Genomic DNA, 26,394 nt, shown 5'->3' on the forward strand with positions numbered 1-26,394 from the left:
AGTTATCTCATTTGCCGAGGATCCATGACCTATGACACCATACTCGGCAATGGTGACGTTCCCCATAAAAATTGCCGGATAAGCGGGCGCTCGTTGTCACATATTGATCCTGTACTCGAAGTTGGTGATTTATCACGAGTCATTCCCTAGCTTAGGATTCCAAACGTGATAAATGCGTGTGTGTACGGCTTTGCGACAGTTCGAACACAACAAGCGTTCCCTCTACAGCGTTCGCCAGTTTTTAATCCCTTCCCTTAAAGATCAGCTATCAATAACATGGTCAGGGTACTTCTTACGGGCGGATCTGGCTTCATTGCCGCCCACACCGTTGATATCCTTCTTCAGAGAAATCACGATGTTGTTTTTACTGTGCGTTCGGATGAAAAGGGCCAGAAAATCTTGAACAATCACCCTGGTACTTCATCATCCAAATTGAGCTATGTGATCGTCCGTGATATTGCACGAGAGGGAGCATTCGATGAAGCGGTCAAATCGGATCCTCCATTCGATGCTGTCCTTCACACAGCATCGCCCTTCCATTTCAACGTCACAGATGTGAAGAAGGACTTATTGGACCCTGCCATTGTTGGCACAACCACTCTCCTGGAAGCTATCAAGAAGAACGCTCCATCTGTAAAGCGCGTGGTCATCACCTCATCATTTGCTGCCATCATCAATCCCAGCAATCATGCCAAGGTATATTCAGAGTCAAACTGGAATCCAATAACCCAGGAGCAGGCGGTGGCCAGTCCTCAAGACGGCTACAGAGCAAGCAAAACCTTCGCGGAAAAGGCTGCGTGGGATTTTGTGGAAAGGGAGAAACCCAACTTTGATATTGCTACCCTTAACCCACCTCTAGTCCTCGGCCCTGTGGTACATTACCTCAACTCACTGGACACCCTCAACACTTCAAACGAGCGGGTGCGCAACTTAATCCAGGGAAAATCACGAAACGGTTTACCACCATCCGGTGTATTCATTTGGGTGGATGTGCGCGACCTGGCTCTCGCGCACGTCAAAGCACTGGAGGTCCCCGAGGCTGGGGGGAAACGATTTTTGATTACCGCAGGTCATTACTCGAATGGAGAAATTGCCAGTGTCATCAAAACCAAATTCCCTGAATTGTCGAACAAGCTGCCCGATGATTTAAAGAGTGACCGTCCTGGGGATGTCTATGGCTTCGATAATTCTCGCAGTAAAGAAATTCTTGGAATTAGGTACAGGTCTCTCGAAGAGAGCGTTGTCGATACTGTCAAGTCACTCCTTGAACTTGGCGCTTAGTCAAAAGTGATATAAAGCCAGGCCTGGAACAATAAACCGGAGTCTGCCCCAGCCATGGAACGTGCTTAGGCCAAAGTTGTACAGGTGAAGCCAGCTCCCAGGGGAGAAAACATGGATGTGTGGCTCTTGCATCAGTGCCGATGAGGTACTCGTGATGTCGATCAAGGACGGGTGCCTGGGAAGTCTTAGACTCGATTTCTGCAGAAAGCCTCAATAGGTTGGCTTCGTCAAGCTTTTGTCTTCAGATTGAACGACAGGGCTGGAGGAGAACGCTGTGGAGACAACCTGGGAATAAACTTCAGTTGATATGCTTCATAATACTGAATGATAACCGTGTTCAATGCACGCTGCGCTTAACATTACATCTTTCCAGGCTAGGCCATCAAGTGGTGCAGAACATGGTTACCAGGTGATATCTGAAGTTTCCATCCCAATGACCAACCGTTCACCCTGCTGGTTGACCTTTCAGAATGGCGTGAGCCATTGTATCCCACTGACGCATAATCTTTGTGGATGGCATAAGGTGCACAAGTCCTCAGCACGTTCCACTACCACTGGTTACATGTCCCGATAATCAGGAGACCGGGTACGGAGGTTTACATTGACTCCGTCCGGCCATACCTGTAGGCATACTAGCCAAAGTGGCAGCCTTCTGGCGAGAGACCCACCCACGAGCTTACCCACATGCGAGGCAACTTATGACGGTTTAGGAATGGTATGAAGCAAGGGCATCAGAGGATACGGACCCGGAGTTTACATTAAAGCCTTACGGCCTGCCGTCCTGGGATGCTCCCAACCATCAAGGGCCTCAAACGAAATGCTTCTTATAACCAGGTACAGGTCCGGAATGAAACGTATTCCGTCCCTAACTGCCTGCCTCGCTCAATAATTTACCCACGCCAACGTTTACCTATGGCAGCCCCACCATCGTGAACTACTGGAGCGTGAGCCCTTCGTCTTGCAGCAAATACTTCATTACCGGATCTAAGAATGGCGTCTATCCCGGGTCCAGACGACACGCCGGGTGCGCGTCCGCATCGAGCGTGTCGACATTGTGTTCAGATCAAGGCCAAATGCATTCCGATAGAGAACTCCAATACGTCCACATGTCAGAGGTAAGCTTGGCTTTTCTTGCTCATCATTGATGATGCATGGACGAATACAGTTCTCACCACAGCCTAGGTGTCGTCGTCTAGGAAAGGAATGTACCACTCCAGCCCCGCTGCCTCGTAAGCGCTATCGAGTGAAATCCAAGTGAGTTCTCGAGCAGCCTGTTGTCGGGGGAAGCCGTAGGTGCCTTACTCACTAGCAAATAGTAAAGTCTCGCAGCTAGAGGAGCGTATAGAGACTTTAACCAGCCTTATCACTTCAGGCAGAACAAACTTTTGCACCACGGTGACGAGCCCTCCGACATCAACAGCATTACCCACTCCTCCTGTGTCGGTCTCACAGCCTGGAAATGAGCCAGGCGATCTGAGCTCCATCTTAGAATCTCAGTACTGGACACGACCGTTTAGTCAAAGGCCGCGCAACCATCCTGGACCGGACGCCAATGGCTATTTCAGGGTTCAGGTCCCGGCCGCGTACGAAGAGAAACTTTTTAAAGTCTTTCAAACCGACATGAGCGAACATTTTCCTTTCGTCGTAATCCCCCCTCTTCAAGGCATCATTCAATTTCGTCTGGAACACCCTTTCCTCTTCAGGGCTTGTATTGCTGCGGCAGCTCACACTGACCCTCCTTTGCAAATGCGCCTAGGAGAGGATTTACTGAAGTATGTTGGAGAGCGCATGCTCCTTTGTACGGAGAAGTCCCTCGACATGCTTCAGGGGCTATTGGTTTTGATTGCATGGTATGTAGAATGACCGAAAGTCTCTGAATTGGCTGATCCTCACCAAATCACCCTCAGGTATCAATTCTACAACCATTTCAACCCCCAATTGATGAATTTGCTCCATCTATGCATCGCCCTGACAATCGACCTCGGCTTGAACCGGCCCCAGTCTCTGGGACAGTGGCAGCTACGGGTAGTGATCGATACAACTTCATTATTGCATGGAAAGGGTGTTTCACAAGGCCTGCGAACTACCGACGAACACCGTGCTCTTTTGGGCGTCTACTTTCTTTGCGCCAAGCTTTCTTATGCCTTCAAGCGGCTTGATCCAATGCGCTACACTCAGCATCTAGAGGATTGCTGTCAATTCTTACTTACCGAGGCCGAGTATCCCTCAGATATTACCCTCGTCCAGCACGTGCGTCTGCAGCATATTCTGGAAAAGTATATGCCAGATGCAATGGGCTTATCTGCGTTATCGGTTCCGGTCAGAAGTTTTGTGAAATGCTTCGAAGAGGATATCAAAAACTTCAAGCAAAGTGTACCTCGAGATCTTTTACCAAGTGGTATGCCCCAAATGTTCCCCTTATTTTTATCCTGCAAATGAGCTAATGGAATAAGCTCATCTTGAAATCCATATCCTTAGTGCTCAGATTGGACTCTACGAATTCGTGCAGACGGCGGATCTTGACCCACTAATCCATAGGATCGAGGCATGGTATGCATGCCTCAATTGTATCAGCCAGTACTGGGACCTTTTTCTGGCCGAGCCGAGCGAAAATCTTCCGACTCTTACATTCATCTCATGGCTGCATACTATCCAGCCACTTCTCATGCTTGCAAAGTTATCTTTCTTAATCACTGACGGCTGGGACTTGGATTTTGTTCGCACGAAGTGGGCATTTGGTGCTTTCATAGATCGCCTCGCCGAGAAACTTGAGTCGGTAACTAGGACGGATGTCAGCCACACGCACCGCACGGTCGGCGCACGCTTCAACATGTACGCTGAAAAAATGCGCATGTGTAAACGATGGTATGAATCCAAAATTAGGGCAGAAAATGCGGTCAAAGCCTCGGAGGCCGCTGCTACCTTGCCTGAACGACCGGTCCCCAATCCTCCCAGTCCGGATATACCTTTTCAAGACCTTTTCGATGGCCTTGAGGACGGCATGTGGCAGGACTTCATGTATGATTGGGCAATCCCTACGCAATTTTGAGCGGGTGCTACAGATTGCTCTAAAACTAAAATATGAAGCACGCCAGGTTGTTAAATGTCCTCAAGTTCGATTGTCTGGAAACTCATTTCATCCAGGTTCCAATTTAAGCGTGTCCACCCGTTGGCCAATCGTGGTATTGAGCATAATTGAAAAGTCCATTCCTCCTGCAATCAATGAGCCCCTGACCAGCACCGAATAGGTCATGCCCGCCTCCGTCCGGAACCATTCTTTTCACTCCGTCTCCGTGCGTGACTTCGCCAAGTAAATAAATAGGTACTATAAAGCCGCAAGGAATTGAATATACTACTATTCACCTAGTACGAATAGATTTCTCAATACTTCTGAACATCATGCGTCCTGGACATCAATGGTTCAAGCTGTCCAACGTGGACAAAACCCAGACAACTCCTTCCACCGATCAACCTCTCGGAAGCCCTACCTCAGCCTCGCCGCCTCCTTCGGTGATACAAGCACTACCTGAAACGACTGCAGCCACAAGTGGCGAGGTACTATCGAAGGATGGCGACGATGATTACCTGGGACCCAAAGCGCTTTACATACTCATTTCATCTCTCATGCTCGTGGTCATTATCCTTACGCTGGACCAATCTATTCTTGCAACTGCCGTCCCATACATTACCAATGAATTCCATACGATCACCGATATAGGCTGGTACGGGGCAGCATATCTGCTTTGCACGGCTTCCTTGCAGGTGAGTGGGCTTATTTGTTCGTCAATGCACCACATGCTAACGGGCTTCTTACAGCCGTTGACTGGGAAGATATACACCTATTTCTCTCTGAAGTACTCGTTCCTCGCATTTTTAGGAGGATTCGAACTCGGTTCATTGATCTGTGCCTTGGCCAAATCGAGTGCCATGCTAGTAATAGGGCGAGCAGTCGCTGGCATGGGAGCTTCAGGCCTTATCAACGGCGCACTCACGATTCTTACAGTCGCAGCTCCTCCTTCCAAACGACCAACGCTCCTGGCAATTATTATGGCAATGGCCGGTGCCGGCCAATTGTTGGGACCACTCGTCGGTGGTGCTTTGACCCAACACGTTAGTTGGCGTTGGTGTTTTTGGATCAACTTACCCATAGGTGGCTTGACCGCTGTGGTCATGCTGTTGATTCGATTTCCCCCTTACAAGGCGCGAAAGACCAAGTGGACGTTTCGGGATATTGTCAACGACTTCGATCTCCTCGGTTTCGCCGTCTTTGCTCCATCATGCATTATGCTGTTATTGGCTCTTCAATGGGGTGGCATAACATATGCATGGTCGTCAGCCACGTTGATTGGATTGATCGGCGGGTCAGTCGGTGGGTTTTCTACTTTCGCACTGTGGGAATACCATCATGGCGAAGCCGCAATGATACCTTTCTCGCTGGTACGCCGAAGAGTCGTATATAGCTCGTTGGTGACCACGATGTGCCAATTTGGTGGATTGATCCTGCAGTCATACTACCTGCCATTGTGGTTTCAGACAGTCAAGGGCGATTCGCCGACCATGAGTGCTGTTGATACTCTGCCTACCTTTTTGACCCAGATCCTTTTCGCAGTACTATCCGGTGCCCTTACGCCGAGGATTGGCTACCTCCTGCCGCTGGGCCTATTTGGCAACACCTTTGCGTCTATTTCGGCGGGTCTGCTGACAACTTTGCAGCCAGATACTTCATTGGGTAAATGGGTTGGATATCAGATTCTTGGTGGAATGGGACGTGGCGTGTCTACCCAACAGCCGCTTCAAGCTGTACAAAGCGTGGTAACGAAAGACATGGTACCCGTTGCAACGGCAACTCTAATGTGGTCCCAAACCTTCGGCGGCGCAATTCTGCTTGGACTTGGTCAGACTGCATTTCTAAATTTCCTGCGACACGGCCTCAAGTCATATGCTCCGCAGCTCAATCCCGCCGAAGTTATCGGTGCTGGTGCGACGAATATCATCCACCAGTTGGAAGCTAAGGGCGATTTTGTCACAGGTCAGCAAGTCTTGAGAGCATATAACTATGCGATAACACACGTCTTCTACCTCGCTATGGGATGTGCCATCGCCGGATTCTTTGCCACTATGGGACTTGGAAAGACAAAGGTGGAGAAAAAGGCGTCTAAAAAGAAGGTAGATGAGGAGAAAGGGGAGGAAGCACCATCTCACGGGACGCAGAAGACCGATGTGAGCGACGCAAATAGCACGACATGTTCTCCTTCTGTCCAATCTGCGAGCGCCGAAGATAAGGGGATATCTTCAGCAGTACTGAGCAAGTGAAGAGATAAAGGTTATGAGTTGGGAGAAGAAACTAAGGGAACTCGGCACTCATCTCCGCATGGAAGAGGAGTTAGTGCGACACACTGCAGACCGGAAAAATGTTGAATCATGTAATTACTCTAGATATATGCATATTAAAGGATATGCATGGCATATACTCTATTAGAGAGGCATTGGGGCTTAGGTAGGAAAGGGAGGGATGGATGGGAATTCCCAGCCTTGTGTTGGCCGGCAGAGTTGCCTTAACGCTGTCGTTCAAATGATCCACCGTATCGAAGCACCGCGCTCTGATCCACAGTAGCTTTTGTCCTTGGCATGGCTCGGAGGAAATGTTCACCTGCGAGCTTTAGATCCGTCGTGTTTGTGTAAAGAAGGTTCGAATACCCTCTACTTCCCAACGTCTTAAGCCAACATAGAACTGTACAATGGCATCGTCTCTCCGAAGGCCCCAGACGATATGCGGCGAACTCTCCAAGGCTGCATCGCCGCGTTATGTCTGCCACAGCTGTCGACGAAATCTCCCAAGATCCAGTAGTCAACCTTCTCGAGCGGTCTCGACATTTTTGTCCTCAGACCGAAGTCGTCACAGCCAGAACTCGACTGAGGTGCAAGCACACCCAAGAGCACCCTACGCCACTAAGCCTTTCGAGAAGTACATAAATGTCCAGAAAAAGCAGCCGATCCAAGACCTCAAAGAATGGGGGCCGGACAAAGCGCCAGCGGAGTACGAGGAGGCCACGACCTGGGTAGGCATTGAAATTCTCGGGCAAGAGCGTCCCTTAGGGGATTTGGATAAATCTACAGATAGATTTAAACCGTGAGCGGATACTGCTATCTTTCAACAGCTATCATCCAGAGGGCTAACCAATATCGCAATGCAGATTCATGAGGCACACGCCCGGCCAGCAAGTCAACCGCGAGTATTTCCTGGCGCACCTCTACGATGCTATTGTCGATGTTTGGGTGTGCAAGACTCTTCAGAGAAACTTTGCAGAGCTGTATACAACGCCCCCCAACGTTTACGCTAGAGTTGCCGCTGCATCATCAGGTTTCGACGTCACAGAGTCTGGTACCATTGCTGGACTGCAGATGGACACCAAAACACTAAAGGAGGCAATCAAGCAAGCGATCAAAGATAAAAAACGCAATTCAGACATTACAGATGTAGATATCGAGGAGCTGATGGGCCAGCTGAAGCTTGACTTTTCCGACCCGACCACATTCGAGGTATGCTTCGACCGCGCGCCCATCCAAATCATTCTTCTCTCATGCTGACGAAATTTCCAGATACTGAAATATTTCTCATTCATTTCCCACCACCGAGTTCCGGACCCGATTCTCAGCAATGTTTGGAATAACGATAAGCCCCTTGCAGGGTTTCTTGACCTTTTAACACGACACTACGTACAAACGGCATCGAAAACCGTAGCCTCGACTCTGCAAGCCCGGCAAGAAAAAGCCCTCCTGGCCGCCCAGTCAGACCAGCTAGCGGATGTGAATAACAGCGAGACTGAACCGAAGCCGAGAAGGAAAATCGAGCCGTTAGGACCTAACGTCATGGTGTTGTCTCGACGAGAGACCCCCGTGGACAAAGAGAAGGAAGTCGGTCGATGGAAGCTCATTGAGAAAGAGCTGATCGAGAGAGGACTACCGGTCCTAGGGCGCCGGGCACAATCACGCAAGCCGCTCGAAAACGCAACCGCATGAGCCTGGGTGGGTAGGCGCTGATTAAGTGCAGTGTACGACCAAACTACGATCTTCCAGCGTCGAGCAACTAGCGTGAGACCGTTCCCTGATTATGATCCAATCAACCAGTCAGAAGGCTGAATAGAGGGCGGCAACGCAGTGTGTGTTGTTGCATCAGCGGTCATCTTCTGATTTGATAAGGCCAGCTGAAGTCACAACAGTGCCGAGGGAAGGCTCAACCGAGCAGCCTCCTCGTGAGTTGGTACCTGCGCTTCATGGGTGGGCGTCATATGAATGGCTGTCTTCGATGTTAGAGACATCGATCGATCTGTGTATTCTTCGCGCAAGGCTGTCCTAGGTGTGTAAATCTGTACACATATATTGGTGTCGTGAGCCTTTGCTTGTATCAAATCCTCTTACAATATATATATCTGTAAAAACACGTTAAACATTTTTGCCTTGATGCAAGTATCAGGAATACCGGTTCATGAAAAGTAGTTCCAGCGCTGTCTACTTAGTTAAATCGGACGGTTAGGCGCATTATATTATGCTATATCATGTTTACGGCGTACATAGCCTAATTGCCCTAGGCTACCACTTCAAAGCGACGCTATCACTCAGCCTCGTCTCATCGAGGTAGCCAGACTTTCGGCCAGTGACGGCAAGCTGGAGATAGGACCTCTTAGGCGCCGCGGCGTCGAGGGTGTAGGTCAGGTTCGCGCTCTGGGCGACATCGAAGGGCTCGCTGGTCGGTTTGCCGTTGAGCAGCCATGCCGCCTCGAGCGTCACGCCGGGGTCCCAGCGTCCGACGCTCGCAGAGAACGTGCAGCCCCCCGCACTGCTGGACGTTGGATCGATGGAAGGCGACGCCTGGCGCGCCAGTGCGGCCTGGTGACCGCCGTAGGAGAGGACTTCAGCGAAGGCGTTCCCTCGAGAGGATGGGACGGTGACGGCGCTGGAGAGCGGCGTGGCGCCCTGGGGCGAATGGTCTTGGATCCAGTCGTAGACGAGTTCGAGGAAGTCCCAGATCTCGCGGGCCTGGTAGTTTCCGCCGTGTGGCTTCTCCGGCAGGATGGTGATGTTGACCCAGTCGGGCCCGGACACGGCTTCGACGGTCTTCTGGAACTCTTCGACTCCGAGATTGAGGAAGTAGTCGTCCCAAGTGCCGACGTAGACGAAGATTCGGTTTTTGAGCGCCTCGCCCAGGTTGCGCTCGTTGTCCCAGTTGCTGACGATGTAATTCGCCAGGTCCATGTGCTTCCAGTACTCGACCGCCTCCGGGTAGATCTCTCCCGTGACCTTGTTCCACGGCTCCAGGGGGTAGCTGTTGAGCCCCTGCACACCGAACACTGCGTTCCACACGTCCCATTGCAGGAATGAGCGCGACGAGCTGCCGAATGTAAGCTCCCAGTGGTTTTCTTGCGCCACCGTGGCTAGGATGATTTCCGTGCCGTTGTCGTCGAACTCACGGATTGAGGGGATCGCGGTTCCGTTGGCGAATTCGTAGGCGCTGGTGGATGTGTATAGCGGGATGGCCTGGTGGCTGTGGAAGTCTAGGGAATCCGGATATGACGAGAAGCAGGCCCCAAACAGATCCGGCCGGAAGATGACACTGGCGGCAGAGATCCAGCCTCCGGTCGACCCACCGACTTGAATGCGTGCATACGGTTCGGGTATTGTATTGAAGATGGAGTCGAGATAGGGGATAAGCTCATCATTGATCGCGTCGCCATAAGGGCCGATGTTGGCCGTATTGACCGCGTAGGAATCATCATAAAATGGCGCCTCGTGGCGGAAAGTCACCATAACCATTTTCGGTGTGGGCCTGTCAGGCTCGCCGTCATTGCCGGGGATTGTGCCATTATCCCACGCTTCTGAGAAGTTTGCCGTAGGATAACGAAAAGCTCCCGTGTCTGCAGGCCAATGGCCCTGAGAATAGATGACTGGATAGCGCACACTTGTGTCGTTGGCGTCGTATCCGCTGGGAAGTAGGACATTGGCGCCGACGTACATGTCGCGACCCCAGAAATCGCTGAGAGCATTGCTGCGGATTTTGACATACTTGAGCGTGTCGGTATCCTCGTAGTTACCCTGAGAGCATCCGCCAATTTCCTCGCCTGTAGAGTCCTCAACGGCCGTTACGTTGTTGAAGACGAGCTCGACGGTTTGTTCAGCTTCTCCCAAATCGATGTCTACTACTGATGTAAACAGGCTCCCAGCCCCAGCAATGTTCGGTGCTCCATCGCCACAGGGGAAATGAACACTGACGATTGAACCGTCGCTCCGAGATACCTTCTCGTAGGGGGTGAGGAACGCTTGCACCGAATAGTTGCCAGTAGGGACGTCTTCGAGGGTTGCGTTAGGGAAGCCGAAAACGCCAGTTCTGGTGTTGTTTCCCCCTCCACCTGATAGAGTGATGGTGTCTGAGGCGCTCAGGTCGTACACGTTCATACCCCAAAACAAGTCGGGGCTGGATGTGACGTCGGTGTCCTCGAGGGGATCCACTCCACTCGGTGCAAATAGAACGACCACTCGGCCATCTGTCGTGCTGTTCAAGAGTCCATCCTCGATTGAAATTTGGACTCGTAGCGAAGGCTCGCTGCCAGTGGACTGAGCAAGGGCGATGAAGGGAAACCAGGCAGCGACCACAATCGCCGCTACGAAGGTAAGACTGGTGCTGTCCGACAGGCAACTGAGGAAATACATGCTGCCTGAGAGTGTCGAGTGGCAGAATCACGAGGGTGGAGGAGCAAGCAGAAGTAGAGAGGGCGACCTACCTTCAAATATTCAAGGGAATCCTGGTTGGCCAGTACTGAGTACGAGCTAGGTCGTAGACGATATTAAGCGGCGGCGAACAGAGCTCTGTCATACATACATACATAGCTCATGCGATAAGGAGGGAGCCATGCGACGTCATCAGCTCGATCTTGCGCCACCAGGAACCGAAAGCTGGAAGAATGCATAGAATGGCATAGACTGTCACGCTTCCGCATATCAGTGCCTAGGTATCGATTATCAGAAGAGGAGAACGAGCCCAAGTAGGAAGGTAGCTGTGGTCCAACCCCGTCTAATAGAAAAGCGGCTGGATAGTCTGCTTGGCACAGACAGGCAGCTACCGAGAGCCTGAAGAGCTTAGCGATTATCTATTGACTTGATTAGCTATCCTACCTTGCTAGGTACCGAAGAAGAAACAGATGCTGACCGCTGAGTGGACTAATCCATCAATCGAAGCTAAGCGGACGAATGTAACCACACCAGCAACGTTGGGTACCTTGGACTGATTGTCGATGCTACCATTGACTCATGCACTCTGCTAATATTGCTATTGTGTCATTCAACCGGAGGGCCCCGTTATACAGCTTTAGAAAAATATCATGGGGATGGGGAGTCGTATAACTGGAGATTGCCTGGGAAGTAGACTCGCAGTACTTGTTAAGCTGCAGGTCTCAAAGCCCGTGGGTAAGTGTTGTAGACCTCTGGGTGTTGCTCAGTGTGTGTGAGGACCGTGATGGCGGCTGCAAAGCAGAGAGTCATTTCCCGTTTGTCCTACTGCTAATTCGATGATCTGACCTGGTGTCCAGACAGAGACTCCCATGTAATCGAAAGGGGTATGTACTCGTAGAAAGTCCTCTGGCTTATGATGATACAGCCTCATTATCTATGGACGCCACAGCCTGATGAGCCACCTGCGGCGCACCGCCACGACTACTGGCCACGTGCACCTCGTGACCGCCGCGACTTGTTGGGGAAAGCAACTCGAAGTGCGGAGAAGCCTGGGCCGTGGCCCCCGGGTGCCCCTTCCCTCTGCGTAACTCCCCTAAGAATTGTATGGGGATTTGCTCTTCTAGGCATTGTCCGCTGCCCCATTGCCCACTGCCCACTGCCGAAGAACACATCCGATGGGCGTAAAACGCCGCAAGTTCGCCTCGCAGGACATCATCCGATGGCCCTCCCACTACTGTTTTGTTTCTCATTAGTACAAGTTGTCCTTCGTACTCCCTTATGTAGCTCCTCACTGTTGCTGTGACTCTCCGAGACATTAGCGATTTTCGCCTTGTGCATCGGGGAAGTGTTTACCCTCTTCTTGTCTTCCGAGTCTTAATCAGTTCATATACGCCTCTCTTTCCGCGAACTCGCCCTTCCCTACCCTTCCCATTCCATCCCATCCCGCCCTCGAATCTGTCTCGCCAAAACAAAGGCTACGTTAGTAAATACACTCCAGAGAAATTCAACATGGCGAACGCACGCGGCCTCAGAGCCATTCTTGAGAAATCCCCCTCAGACGTAGTCATCCTCTCATCACTACGGACGCCTGTCACTCGAGCATATAAGGGCGGGTTCCGGAATGCATACGACCACGAGCTCCTCTCGCACGTCCTGCGAGCCACACTGGCCGCAAACCCCAATCTGCCCGTGGACAAGATCGACGAGGTCGCTGTGGGAGTAGTCCTAGCAGAGCTGGGCGGCTCAAAAGCGGCACGGATGGCACAACTACACGCCGGATTCAGCGAACGCACACCCTTACACACGGTCAACCGAGCGTGCAGTTCCGGGCTGGCTGCCGTGACGAGCGTCGCGAATATGATCGCGGTGGGCCAGATCGACGTCGGCGTCGGCGCCGGCATGGAGAGCATGACGCGGAACTACGGCAGCAAGGCCATCCCCACGCAGCTGTGGGAGGAGTTGAAAGAGAGCCACGTCCAGAATGCCCGGGACTGTATCATGCCCATGGGCTTGACGAGCGAAAATGTTGCTAAGAGATATAACGTGTCAAGAGAAGACCAGGACGTCTTTGCCGCCGACAGTCACCAGAAAGCCTCCAAGGCACAGAGGGCGGGTCTGTTCGATGGCGAAATCGTGCCCGTCAAGGTGAAGGTCCTCGACGCCGAGAACCCTGACGCCCCAGCCAAGGAAATCACCGTCGACAAGGACGACGGCATCAGACATGAAGTCAACGCCGAGAAGATGGCGAAGCTGAAACCCGCATTCTCCGCGGATGGTTCGTCGACGGCGGGAAATTCCTCTCAAATCTCAGATGGCGCAGCTGCAACGCTATTGCTGAGGAGATCGACGGCGAACGAGCTCGGGCTGACCAAGAACATTATCGGAAAATGGGTCAACACGGCAACAGCAGGCTGCCGACCCGACGAGATGGGGGTTGGCCCAGCAGTCGCGATCCCCAAGGTTCTCGAGCAGACGGGCCTGAGCACCGAGGACGTGAGCGTCTGGGAAATCAACGAGGCCTTCGCCAGCCAGGCCCTGTACTGTATCCGCAAGCTGGGACTGGATATTGCGAAGGTCAACCCCAGAGGCGGCGCCATTGCGCTCGGTCACCCCTTGGGCATGACTGGAACGAGGCAGTTGGCGACCCTTCTTCCACAGTTGGAGGCGGGTCAAGTAGGTGTCGTGAGCATGTGCATTGGCACCGGTATGGGAATGGCGGGTGTTTTTGTTCGAGAATAAAAAGTGTGCGGATTCTATCTAGATGAAAGAAGCTGACAAATATCTGGTTTTGTTACCCTCGGAAAAAGGAAGAGCCTGTCCAATGTAGCAGTGGGATGGAATGTTGAATATCAGGCGTCACCCGTGTGCATGAGATCATAAAGGAGGTGGACGAGCTATGCCACTACATCACATCTTACATAATACCTTTCTACATCTCGCAGTTTTCAGAGAGGATGATACATACAGGCAAGGAACTCCTTCCTTGCTTTCCGGGTTTACTCATGATAAAAGAATTGCTGGCTAGATTGCTGTCATTAAAGTTTATGCATCGTGTCTTTTCCATGTCCTATACTCATCAACTAGCCCAGTCTGGGCACTAAGTCATGGATACCGGAATTACTAGGCTTGAATCATATAGCATGGGACAAGGACGACGCAAGTCAATACAGGTAGAGGTAGAGGAACCCAGCCCAAGACGAGCATGCAGATGCAGATGCGGATGCGGATGCAAAATACGCGCCGAATACCATGATAGTGCTTTCGCTAGCTCGCTCAACTGCTTCGACGAGAGGTTTAGGTGGGTAATATGCAAACAGATACGCAGACACAACAAATCCACGACACCAGTGTACATTCGTCGAGCTCCGCAAGAAGAGAACTGCGGGCTATCCAGCCCCTCGCAGCTCTCTGTGCAGACCAAGAAGCAGCCAACATCTATCTCCATAACACCTCCAAAACAATCAACTCTAACAAGCAAATCTACCCGGCGCGCTGGCCTGGCTGATCTCCCTGCGAGCACCGTCTCTGTCTTGGGCAAATATTCCCCCTGCACCAGTGACACCGTTCACCACTCTTGGCTTGGTTGGACTCTTCACAGCACCTGACCCCTGTCCCCCGGCCAGTGAACCTGTTGAGCGTTTGAGATTGACGCTACGCGCTCGATCTCTTCGTGCCCGTATTTGTGCAAGCGCTGCTTCGCGCGAGATGGGGGTACCTGGAACATTGCCGAGGATCGAGGCTGAGTTCGGGTCCGATTTCGAGTCCCTGGTATTGTGGTCCAAGGCCCCAGGGCGTGAATGGTGTTGGAATGAATGTAACGCGGTTGAATCTGTTGCCACTGTCGTTGTACGAATGACTTCCGTATGAGCGTGGCCGTTCCCGTCACGGAGGGGGCTGAAAACATCATCTGCATCGGCGAATCCGCGAAGGGGGACTCTTGTGGTTGTAGTAGACGCCGCAATTGTCTGAGGCGCTCGTCGCTCTTGTGTTTGGGCGTGCTGTTTCATGTTGTGCATTGACCTCGCATGTCTATCAAGAGGAGTGACCGGGAAAACTGTGCTCGCCGCTGGTGATGCTGACGTCTCTTTAGCGGAACCTCTATTCATAGCCGACTGGTGGTTATTTGACGCCATAGAAGAAACAAGAGGAGAATGACTCCGGATATTAGGTCGTGACTGTGCTCTTCTATGAAGACTACTTCGAGGGGAAGAATCCTTCAAGGCAATTTTGGTGGTGGTTGTCGACTCTGTGAACATTTGATGACGATCAAAGGTAGGAGTTGTCGATCGGGCATATTCATCGCAAGTTGTTTTGTAGGATCGCGGAGAATCTGGAATTAATCGGATCGGTGAATCGACGGTCAGGATCCCCATTGCTGTGGAAGGTCGACGAGGCTGAGCTTGTTTTGGTGGAGAGAGGTCAAACAGATCCTGCTCAAGGCATGCGGATGCACTTTCCGTATGACGAAGAGGTGGTGCTGCCGACCTTGTAGCAGCATGACTTGTTGTTGAGGTCGAAAAGGAGAAGGGCTTACTGGCTGTACCAGGTTCAACGAGCACCTGAGTGATTTCCTCGAGCTGAGCTGTAGCTTCTGGGGTGGTGCTGACCGAGTCCAATTCCATTGGTTGTGGCTCTGGCAACGGCAACTCCAGAGCTTGTTGGACATATGCTGGCTCCTCCAGGGCTCCAGATAACTCTTCCGGTGTAGGATCGGGAGGCAAGGCAATGATGTCTCCAGCAGAAGTTGCCTTCTTCATGGGCCTCGGTGTCTCTTCACGTAGCAATTCATCTGGTGGAGCACGTTGTGCAGGCTCCCGTTGAGCTTGTTGTAAATTAAATCCTTCAGCCGAGATCTTTCGTTTCTTCGAAATCCGTTGCTGCCGCAGCTCGGCATCGTAAACGTGATCATGGACGAATCTTTCACTATCAGACTCGGCAATCCGGCAAGGACAAGCCTTGAACTGACACTGCATGTGCATGAAATGGATCAAATCTTCTGCCTCTTTGTGTTGCCTCTTTGCACATTTCAGTTCTTGTTTGAGAAACAGAATTTCTTCCTCCGGCGTGATCTCTTCCTCTTCCATTTGCTTCTCGTAGATATCAAGACGGAACTTGATCGAATCGAAACTTGGATAAAGGGGGTAAAACGATGGCAAAGGATAGTGAGCAGTGGAACTCTCGGAGACGGCACTCAGGTTGGTGGTACATCGGCCCTCATAGTCACCAAGCCACTTTGATGAACGAGCTTCCTGCTGCTGATTTGCTGCTGTGTTCAACTCATGAGATTGGGCGCTTTCTAACGCGGCCTTCTCTGCCAAGGTAGAACGAGCCTCCTCAATAGCTGTATCTCTTTCCTTTTCCGTTGCTTTCAGGCGATCTTTCACCTGTTCCATCTCCTCCAGGACGCCGGCCAAGGCATAAGCCCTCTCAAAGGCCTCCTGTCGACTCTTCTCCTTTTCGATCTTTTCATGTTGAGTCTCTGCATGCGACTTTTTCAGCTCACTTCGGAGCTCCTTCAACTCCTCTCTGGATTCAACGAGAGCCAACTCGGCACGGTATGTCTCCTTTCGACAGCGTTTGACCTCCTTGGCATACGACTCCTGGTCTCGCGCTCGCTTGTCCTTGTCGGCTTGAAGTTCTTCTAAGAGCGTCTCCACCCGCTGGGCAATCATCCGCTCGCGTTTCTTTCTCGCACCAAGCTCTTCCTTACAGCGCTCTAGCTCAGCACTAAGTGTTGCCAAACTGGCTTGTGCTTCCTCATAGCCCATAACGGCCCGTTGGAAGGCGCTATTGGTATTACCATTAATATTATTATTATTGCCGTTGTTCTGCCATGTGTTCCCATGAGAGCCGGCGAGGCTGGCTGCCGGGATCAGTGCTGGTATTTTCTCTGCACGGGGAGCTCGTGTTGGGGAAGACTGCGTGCTCAGACTGTTCAAGAAGGCGACTTTACACTGCACTTCCGAGGTCATCGACTCACGACTTCGTGGTCGATCATTTTCGATGAGGTAGCTGTGCAGGGAGGGCGATTGTGGGATACGCTGTTGGTTCATGCGCTCCGGTGAGAGTTGATTCAGAGCTCCTGGCGGGCATTTCAGAGGATTTCTGTTTGGGCTGCTGAGTGGATTGTCACTCTCCATAATGGGGGCTGTATTTATTTCCATAAGGATTCAAGATAGTTGTTATTGTGGTGTGATTCTCATATTCAAGAAGCGTACAAGTGTATGGTACAACAGAATGTGTATGGGCACTGGGATGTAGAGTCGAGGTGAATGTATTGACCAGTTGGAGTGGGAGCTTTTGTTTACATCCCGATTTGGACATTTTGCGGGCTTCTCGGCCTTGGCAAGCTATTTTCCACGTGACCGCTGCCGAGATCTTGAGTCACGTGACATCCCACAATGAAACTGAGGTTGCCCAACATGGATCACCTGAACAAGGCGGTGAAATTGAGCTTGGTGGATTTCTCCCTAGTTCTTTTTCAGTAAATACTTGCTTTTCATGTTGATTATCTATCTAGGCTGATTCTCTGATCAGAATACAAACGTGCAATGCCCATATCACTTGCATAATCCCATGATCTGATGGGAGTAACTCGACTCCTGCGATCCTGTTCATCCCGTTGATCAGTCAAAATGGCATCTTCTGTGGACCAATGCATGCAACCCCATAAAATCCTTATATACAAATGCTTTCGATAGCCAAAGCGGTCGAAAATCACAATATCTTACAAAAACACGTTCCACAAGCCGAAATGGCGGAGAATTTCTCACCCAGCCATGTTCCATGCTGGAACTCTCTCATCCTTTCCATGATCGATCTGAGCGTCGTTTCCTTTTCAGGCCGTCCCGGGTTCGATCGAATGACCGAGGTATTCATTCATCTGTTCTTGGACAGATTCAAAGAGTAATCATAAATCAATGCATATAAATAAGACAAATCCGGAAAAATGGTGAGTGGACTGTATTCAAGAGCAGTCCATTTCGACATCTTCACGTCGTGACAAAAATGGGGCCTCTCCAAAGTCCATGGCTTCCATTCCACAGCTAGCCATCCTCTTATGGCCGAAGTGTTGTCCAAATTGAGGCTCTGCTTGTTGAACAGCGAAATTAGAAAACGGATTAAAAGCGGGTGTTGGGTGTTCAATCGATTGAACTGGTCGATTTCGGCTTTTCGGCATCATAATACGACGACCATGGAAGCCCGATCGAGCACGATCGCCAAGTTGAGTCATAGAGCTGGCATCACTCATAGTGTCAGTTCCAATGTTGAAATAGTCCACAGGCATCTCCACGGCGGCATCACCAACCAAGGTGGGTGTTTGAGGCTGCCAGTCCTGACTTTCATCACTGTCTGAGTCGACTTCATATCCTCGCTTATGGCTGGTAGAGTATGACCACAGGCTCTGTGCAGAAATATCGGAGCTAGACATGTCCTCGCTATAGTGAGACATGAATGCTAAACTCACACCACAATAGGTTGCAGTGCTCAAGGGCTGAGTTTGGCTGGCAGAGTAAGGAAGAAGCTCATTCGCGGTCTCGGCATTGCTGTTGACGAGTGCAGCTTGAGTCTCAGGAGACAGCCTGTTGACATTGAAAAAGGGCCGAGGGGTGAATTTCTTCTGTGTCTTGTACCCTTCAGCAACAGACTTCCGGATCCGCATACCAACTTGGAGGAGGCCAGCTTCGATCTCAGCTTGATCTGGAGCTTGCTCACAGAGCTGAAGCAATAATGGTGAGTCGAATGTATGACGTTCGATGTCCGTATTGTCCGTGATGGGAATGATAGGAGGAAGAGTCATGGGAGTAAAGCGACGACGCTTAGAAAGAGGTGAGGTGGAATCGGTGGAAGGACCCGCAGCCAGAAAATCGGTGGGAAGACCCATGGTGGATGATTAGGATGGTTGCTGGAGAGCTTTGAGAGGTCGGTGACAATATCGTTGATGTGAAGGATACTGAAAAGGTTGCTGAAGAAGGACTGAAGGCTGAGGTTCTGAGGCTCAGGGGTTGGTGGGAGCAATGTTTGAGCTGAGGAGTGGAGGGACAAAGCTTTGCGCGGGAAGGGGAAAATATAAGGTATGAGATGGACGGTCGGAAGGCTGAGAATCCTACTAAGCTAATAGTAAGAGGCAAAAGCCTTGATGGAACAGTATAGGAAATAGACGTGCTGTGTGGGCAAAGATGATCAAGAGTGAGAGATGGGAAGGAAGAAAGGATCAAGTGAGACACAAGGAAAGGCGCGGATTTTGAAAAGGGTAAATGCCAGGAGCACCAAGGTGGGCAGGAACGTTGAGTGAGAGGACGAGGTGTGTAAGGCAAGCGCGAGTATGAGTGCGAGTCCGGCAACCAAAGGAATGAGTCGTGGTACAAAGCGAAACGTGTGGACGGGAGTTAAGTCAGCGGGCAACCACAAGAGTAAGCGCATGGATTCCTTTTCAGAGGGTCCTCCTCCACCCACATTCCCGCATTATTGCAATCTTTTATCTTATCCATGCGATGCCTGGGATCTCTAGAGCAACGGGCCATGAAGCGAGGAGATGGCCTGTGGCCCTGTGGGAATGGCGTGAGAACAAGTGGTTGGACGAGCCCCTAGAAGCCGTGCAGCCACAGCCTCACCTGAAGGCGCAAAAAGGATGAGCCCCAGGGGTCATCGAGCACCAGCCATCGCCTAACCCAGGGGACCCTTAGCCTGGGCCCGCCTAAGCCCAACTGAGTCTACCAGGATTCCGCCCTAAACTCAGACCTGCAGCTTGGATATTAATAGTGGCTCGCTCCCGCCGCTAATGCTGTCTTCTTTCGGCTTTGGGCTTCGGACTTCTCCAAGCTGGCACGCACTTACGAGGTACGCCTCCACGAGAGGATCCTCCCCAAAACTCCGGGGGCTGGGAGATTCCCATTGCGACAGCTGCAAATTGTCCCATTGGTCTGAACCGTGTTTCATCCCTGGGGGGGCCTGGGCTGCTTGGTTGTGATTCGTTGGCTGGGCGCAGAGCACCAAATGTTCAGGAACCACGAGCTGACACGGGTAACACGAACCTGACACGGACCATTTGAAGCGCGTTAATGAGTAAATTGACTGGGGCCCACCCACTCGCCCATCAGCAAGTTGAGCAAACCCTCTGAGGCGCCTCTCTCTGGCCCAGAAGACGCCACCCTTTGGGCCCTGAAATTGCTCAACACCCACCAGCAACAACACTGTGACGCCGAGTAGGTTTTTACATGTACGTGTCATTTGTCTCTTCGCAGATTAATCTGTCTTGACACTCAAAACAAGTCCATCCAGGTATCAATCACGAATAGGTCAGTAGTTGCCTCTCTTCCCTCCCTTCTTCCCCCTCTCTGCATGAGCACGCAATATCTTCTTGTGTTCAACCAGACTCCTCTTGCCCTTCGATTTGGCTTTGCCCAATGTCATCAGGAAGTTCTTCTTACGTGCCTTCTCCTTGTTCGTCGTGCTCTTGCCTTCCGTCTCTTTGCGCTCCTTCTTCCTTGCCGCCTTGGATTTGTGCTCCTCCCGGTCTGCTCGGTGGTCTGCAAGGAGTTCTAGCTTTTGCGCACGGGTAGCCTTCCCCTTTGACAGAGAGGCCAGACCCTCAATCTCCGCAGCTGTCAGCGGATCATCCATGTGGCGTTGCGAATTCGTTTGTTGTGTTTGAGACGCATGGTGCGATTTATGATTCTTCATCAGTGAAGATACCGAGGCCGCAGTGCGTAGTTCGTGCAGCTTCGCGAGATCGGCCGGCGTCAATATGCGAGTCGACGCGAGGCTCGGTTTCGCGTCCTTTGCTTCTTCTCCAGCATCATTCTCTTTATCATCACTCGCAGAAATTGGACCTTCAATTCGAACCTTTTTCGCTGATGGTTTCTCATCTTCACTGTCACTGATGTTGATATCCTCATCACTTTCAACATTAATCCAGCCTCCAGAATCGTCGCTATCTTCTTCCTGAACATCCCATGCATTCCAGTCTTCTTCGTCGTCATCGTCATCGTCCTCAGATGCATCAGCGGGAAAACCCTTTTCGAGCCGTTTTCGTTGCTTCTCCTCGTTTTTCCACTTCTCTAGAAGATCGAGACCCTCGATCTCACCGACTGCTTCTTCTCCAAATCTTGCTTGCTGTTGCTCACCAGACCGTAGACCAAGAGTGGCATCTCTACCACGATCGCGTTTCTTGAGCATTTCAGCTCCGACCTGCCGATAAAGACCCAGCAGACCTTTCGCAGCCATCATGACACCTTTGTCCTTGCTTTTCCTATACATAACCAAATCTTGAAGCAGTGTGTCATTCATTGCGAGTGGCTGCCGGACACAGATTTCTCGAATGGCGTTGAGGCCCGCCGCGGCCACTTCCCCAGCTGCCGCTTCCGAGACAAATTCATTCGCAATTTTCTGCACCAAAGGCTCCAGAATATCCGGCGGGACCAAATTATGTGTGGACTGTGCCAGTGATGCAAGAAACGAGGTCACCGAGGGTTGTCGTGGAGTGAGATATTTCAGGAAGTAGGAGTAGAAGCTGATGACCGTCAGCTTATGGAGACCAATCAACCTCGACACAAGCTGTAGTACGAGCAACTTCTGTTCCAGGTTCAATTTGGACTTGGTGTTCTGTAGATGTTTCGAGAATAGGTTTTCTGCAAAGCCTTGAGGGTCGTGTAACAAATGTAGGGCGGAAAAGTTCAATGGATGTGGCTGACTCTTTTTCTTCTCCTTTCGGCGAACACTGGCTGCAGCTTTTTCAAGTTTCTGTTCCGACTTTCTGCTCTTCTTGTTGATTCCGACCGTGTGCTTCAACTTCCCCATGTCGATTGTCTCTTCGTCTGAACTTTCATCCTCCAGTTCTTCTCGTTCTTTGTCACCACCCAGGAAGAATCTCACCCCGCCAGCAACACACTTCTCGTTATCGGCAAGGGCCGCTTCCTTCATTATTTCCACCGCTTTGGAATCGGTCCAGATCTGTCGCTTCCACATTTCTCTCGTAATCTTCACTGCCCATAATGCCTTGGGCGAGGTGCGATCTTCAGTGACCAGGTTATGTAGCGTAGTCTGGACACTGCGATTGAGTTTATGGTTTATTGTCTTGGAATTGGAAGACCGCAGGTCGCTGAGGATTTTCTGGAAAAGCAACGCACGGAGTGACTTGCTAGGTGTGCGGGTCAGGATTGGGAAGAAGCATTCCAGCAGCCTAGAGGAGTCTATGATCTCCTTTTTCCTCAACAGAACCAGGCTGCCGACAATCTTCTCCCGCAATTCCGGCTCCAGTGTCGCATGGTGCGCTGACAGGATCTCGATCAATTCCCGTGGGAAATCTTTTGTTTCCTCTTTATAGCAGTCTGACACATGCGCAATGAACTCGATCAGATCTCGAAACGATAGCACTCCATTATCAGAAGTAGAGGTCGGGGCCTGCATGAAAATCTGCCGTTGATTGTCATATTGGATGTACTGATAGAGAAAATCGGTGTGGTAGGATTTCGGATCCCGTTTGATTTTGTTCTGTAGGTTGGGTAGATCCGCGTCGACCTTCTCAAGGGCACCGACTTTGCGTTTGACCATCTCGCTCTTCGATTATGGGCTACTGGACAGCGTTTCAGGTGACGCTGAGGCTCATGGTAGGACCTTGGGCAGACATGTACAACTTATTTTTATTTTTTCTCCCCATGCGGGCAAGAATTGATTTGGGGCAGATCTAATCAAATCTCAAGCCTTTCGTCGCTCTCCACGTGATCATCAGACGCCGGGCTTGCCAAGCTCTATGCCAAGCCTTGCCAATTTCAAGTCGCCCCAGGTCCAACTTGCAGCCGCATGCGGACCTTGGCTGTATGCATGCGGGCATCAACGTACCCAACTTACAGATAATGTTAACATGGACGGAAGGAAATAGCAACCGGGAATATCAACTGCCGTCGTTCTCGTTAGTCCGGCTTCGGGTACATCTTGATGGCAAGGGGAATTACAGACGGTTATTGGTGGTCCCAAGCCGTAAGGTAAAATGCATTGGATGGATGCCTTCTCAGCCTCGTGTCTGCTCCAGACCAATCCTTGCTCCCAAAGTCAAATACCAACCGCGGCTTGAGGTTTGCTTTCGATTTCCCATGGCATGTCGCGAATCCATCCATTTCCGACATGACTGAGGATGATGATCTTTCTGGCAGGCCATTCATAGCTACTTCGGTCAGCCACCTCCCTCCTTCGAAATAGCTTCGCCCATTCGAAATTCAGCTACAAAGGATAGTATGCTGTGGGTGGAGAATTGAGGAAAAGAATGCGAGAAGTAACAATGACCAGGGCTCCAGATGAGACTCATCAATTTACTGTGCCGGTCGTTCCACATAATTCGTCCACGGCATACTACGTTCTTCGCCCTTGAGTGCCCGGCACCTCCCAACGAGATTGACACTGGCACTGGAGGGTCCTTCATTTCAAATGTATGAATTCGCGTAGCACCACTGGAGTTTTCAGATTGCGTTACTCATTACATCGATGTTGGTCGAAGTAGGACTTATCCGTCCCAATTTTGAGCCGAAGTCACCACCCAGTTTCGTACAACTGGGGAGGGGAACCCATTTTTCACATTCAAATGCCATCCTCAAGACTAAAGTTCCGAAATATATTCAAAAGGAAATTGCATTCAGTCTGGACTGAATGCTCCTTCCTGAGATCTGCTGCCCCCCTAATCCCCTTGCTTTTCTCCCTTTGCATTCCGTACACTCACAATCCAGGTCCTGCTCGATTGACTCCGCAGACTCTGTCCTGATGAATTGATATTGCACCTCCCTCTGCTTTTTCCGTTGCAGATTCGCACTAATATCAACCACGTCATTCTGGCGCAAAGACCGCTGGGTCCTCGCCCGCGGTCTGTCTACCAGTTGCGTGCTTGTGGGCTTTGGGGCATCATCTCGGCTGGGGACAGTGCTCAGGGATTCGGTCGAATGGTTCGAGCTGCTTCTTCCTTTATCGATCGTTGTTGATCCTGCCGGTGCCGCTACATCTATTCCTTCTGTTGAGCTTCTCGTGTCATCCGATCTTGCCAGATTGCTTGTTGCCTGCTTCGGCGAGTCGAAGAGATAGTTGTCGTCAAGAAGCTCGGCCCAGACAGAGCTGTCATTTGAATAGAACGAGGGGTCGGACATGGACCATGTCCAGTGAGACTCGGTAGCATAACCACTGGGGAGTTTCATTGTTGTATAATAAGTCGGTGGATTGAGGGATGTATTGGGTTTGAAAATCAAATCGTTTGCCGGACAGTGTTGAACGTTTCTTTTGAAGTCCCTTGGGCACGTTTTCTTTTGGCTCTAATACCGTCAAGTTTGAACTCGGGTCGAGTGGTGGTAGGTAGTTGCACTGTCCCAGGACTCTGCGCTGCAATGCCAGAGAGTATATTAAATCCGTCGATCTGTACTGCGCGTCAACACCAAGTGGCCGTTCCCGTGAAGATATTGGTCAATGGCCCCAGTAACAACTGCGACGCCAGAGAGGTCAGTCCAAGAAAATACGACTTGGCGAGCAATCATATGCTTCAATTCGGTGCAAGGTCACAGAGTCGTGCTTAGGCTATCTGAAAATCATGTCAACAAAGCAAGTGGCTACGAAAATCGGAAGTATACAGTAGGAGTGATATGTACCACGTCCTCCAGATGGTCCAACGGGACCGCCAAAAGCACTGAGAAGATTCAACAAAGCTCGTCCCGGGGACAAGCCGATCTAGTCCAGTATTTTCCACGTTCGAGAAAGTCGAGCAAGTCAAGTCAACACCCTTGCCAACTCATTCGTTGGTCAAGCGAGATGGAAATGCTTACTCACGATCCCATCAGTCCGTCGACGAACATTTCATCGCCGCTGCAGGGCTTGCCCGAAGTGGTTGGCACTGAGCCCAACCAGCCTGCTACAGCCAGTACGGCTGAGAAATATCCTGGAACTAACATCTGAATAATGAACAGGCTCGATTTCCTGAACAGGTCACAAGATTCGAGGGGGAACACAGTCGTTCCTTTCAAAAGGCGTCGAAATCGACGGTGGGGCTCTGTACAGTCAGCCTTGAATGGGACGGAGGGGACCAGCACCTTAAAATTTTTAGCAAGTGCGTCAAAACCATGGGAGACATGGGTGCCTCGTGAGCAATCTCGCATCTGTGTCCATGCGATCGAGTCAGCTACACCCAGCACATATTTGAGATCTGCAAGCAGGACATAGCTCCGCGAGAACGCGGTGCTCAAATGTTTGACTTCATCCATGGACTGATGGTGTGTCTGCCGTATAATCCCTGGGCTGGCCAATGGCCACAAGAATATGCCATACTCTGAGGCTCATCTATCTTCGTATAAAACGTGGGCTTCTATTTGATCATTTCCAACTCCAGGGGGTATACATGTCAAGAGTTATTAGACACTTACTAACAGAAACGCATTCATGAATGACGTCTAAAGTATTTTACTGTCCTGTCCGACAACTCTCCTTACGTCTTACAGGATGCTCTCTAGCCATTTCGAACCACGAACCAACTTCCTCTCGATTCTTATACAATCTACAAACGATGGTTGCTCTGACATCTCATAATCATCATCACTATAGCCACCCAGGGGTATCGTGGCAGCAGACTCCCCAGATCAGACCAGACCCTCGAAACGCCTCGCTTCATAAATATATACAAGTACAATGCATTGATAGTCTGAGGACCAATCGTGTCATCAGGGGCAAAACTCCCAAATCCGATCCCAATTCATGATCCATGGTCCACGCCGTCCTTTCTCCCTTGCCAATGCATACATAAGAAACAGTGACACGATCCTCCATCACTGACCCTGCATCTTGTCCGCATACCCCTTACACAGCGCACAAAGTACTGGCCTCCCGATTCCGCCGTCTCCGCCAGCTCCACATGCACTCCCACCGACACTACCACAGGCCTTCGCACCACTAGCAGCCGCTGCTGCCACAGAATCAGCACTAGCGTGGACGGCCGCCAAACGCTGCTTCAGCTGCAAGACCTCGCGCTGCAGGCGATGGACCTCGTCCTTGCGTTTCTGGCGGAAGATGAACTGGGCCTTGCGGTTCTGCTCACGGCGGCGGCCGCGGCGCCGCGATTCCTCGCTGCCGCCCATTGTTGCTTCGATGAATGGGATAGATAGTGTTGCTTGAGAGAGCGGGTCTTGCCGGTACGCTGTCGATGATGCTGACGGGCTTGAGATGTGGAGTTGTGGCGGTTGTGGTGAAGGGGAAGGCGATAGCGACGGAGAGGAGTTGAGTGAGAGGGATGTTGCTGTTGAGTTTGCGTTTGGTCTAGTTAGGCTTGATGGAGAGTGGTGATGGTAGGAGGGTGATGGTGTAGATGACGGATGTGTGTGATATTGTTGCGGGACTTGCAGCTGATCGTAGTCCTCCGCAGCGTTGGAT

The 26,394-nt window shown here is 51.1% G+C and overlaps 9 protein-coding genes across 9 annotated transcripts; 5 read left to right on the forward strand and 4 right to left on the reverse strand.

Moving 5' to 3' along the window:
* Positions 1-276: 276 nt before the first annotated feature.
* On the forward strand, positions 277-1,281 carry A1O9_03704 (dihydroflavonol-4-reductase; the record flags this gene model as incomplete). Its single annotated transcript, XM_013405997.1, has 1 exon — positions 277-1,281. One exon carries the CDS (start codon positions 277-279, stop codon positions 1,279-1,281), a length of 1,005 nt encoding a protein of 334 aa, XP_013261451.1.
* A 1,818-nt stretch (positions 1,282-3,099) lies between these two features.
* On the forward strand, positions 3,100-4,330 carry A1O9_03705 (uncharacterized protein; the record flags this gene model as incomplete). Its single annotated transcript, XM_013405998.1, has 3 exons — positions 3,100-3,131; positions 3,189-3,679; positions 3,735-4,330. The coding sequence occupies 3 exons, from the start codon at positions 3,100-3,102 to the stop codon at positions 4,328-4,330; spliced, it is 1,119 nt and encodes a 372-aa protein (XP_013261452.1).
* Positions 4,331-4,680: 350 nt separating this feature from the next.
* Positions 4,681-6,594, forward strand: A1O9_03706 (uncharacterized protein; the record flags this gene model as incomplete). The annotated part of the gene is made up of 2 exons (XM_013405999.1): positions 4,681-5,043; positions 5,098-6,594. The coding sequence occupies 2 exons, from the start codon at positions 4,681-4,683 to the stop codon at positions 6,592-6,594; spliced, it is 1,860 nt and encodes a 619-aa protein (XP_013261453.1).
* Positions 6,595-7,019: 425 nt separating this feature from the next.
* On the forward strand, positions 7,020-8,262 carry A1O9_03707 (uncharacterized protein; the record flags this gene model as incomplete). The annotated part of the gene is made up of 3 exons (XM_013406000.1): positions 7,020-7,411; positions 7,476-7,821; positions 7,882-8,262. Coding segments are annotated over 3 exons (1,119 nt in total), but the record flags the coding sequence as incomplete, so codon positions are not given.
* Positions 8,263-8,871: 609 nt separating this feature from the next.
* On the reverse strand, positions 8,872-10,986 carry A1O9_03708 (uncharacterized protein; the record flags this gene model as incomplete). The annotated part of the gene is made up of 1 exon (XM_013406001.1): positions 8,872-10,986. One exon carries the CDS (start codon positions 10,984-10,986, stop codon positions 8,872-8,874), a length of 2,115 nt encoding a protein of 704 aa, XP_013261455.1.
* A 1,527-nt stretch (positions 10,987-12,513) lies between these two features.
* Positions 12,514-13,743, forward strand: A1O9_03709 (acetyl-CoA acyltransferase; the record flags this gene model as incomplete). Its single annotated transcript, XM_013406002.1, has 1 exon — positions 12,514-13,743. The coding sequence occupies one exon, from the start codon at positions 12,514-12,516 to the stop codon at positions 13,741-13,743; it is 1,230 nt and encodes a 409-aa protein (XP_013261456.1).
* A 728-nt stretch (positions 13,744-14,471) lies between these two features.
* Positions 14,472-17,144, reverse strand: A1O9_03710 (uncharacterized protein; the record flags this gene model as incomplete). The annotated part of the gene is made up of 1 exon (XM_013406003.1): positions 14,472-17,144. The coding sequence occupies one exon, from the start codon at positions 17,142-17,144 to the stop codon at positions 14,472-14,474; it is 2,673 nt and encodes an 890-aa protein (XP_013261457.1).
* Positions 17,145-17,971: 827 nt separating this feature from the next.
* A1O9_03711 (uncharacterized protein) lies at positions 17,972-18,889 on the reverse strand (the record flags this gene model as incomplete). Its single annotated transcript, XM_013406004.1, has 1 exon — positions 17,972-18,889. The coding sequence occupies one exon, from the start codon at positions 18,887-18,889 to the stop codon at positions 17,972-17,974; it is 918 nt and encodes a 305-aa protein (XP_013261458.1).
* A 1,415-nt stretch (positions 18,890-20,304) lies between these two features.
* A1O9_03712 (uncharacterized protein) lies at positions 20,305-22,557 on the reverse strand (the record flags this gene model as incomplete). The annotated part of the gene is made up of 1 exon (XM_013406005.1): positions 20,305-22,557. One exon carries the CDS (start codon positions 22,555-22,557, stop codon positions 20,305-20,307), a length of 2,253 nt encoding a protein of 750 aa, XP_013261459.1.
* Between the last annotated feature and the right edge of the window lie 3,837 nt (positions 22,558-26,394).

This window comes from Exophiala aquamarina (assembly GCF_000709125.1).
Source record: "Exophiala aquamarina CBS 119918 chromosome Unknown aczIA-supercont1.3, whole genome shotgun sequence".
Lineage (NCBI taxonomy): Eukaryota > Fungi > Ascomycota > Eurotiomycetes > Chaetothyriales > Herpotrichiellaceae > Exophiala > Exophiala aquamarina.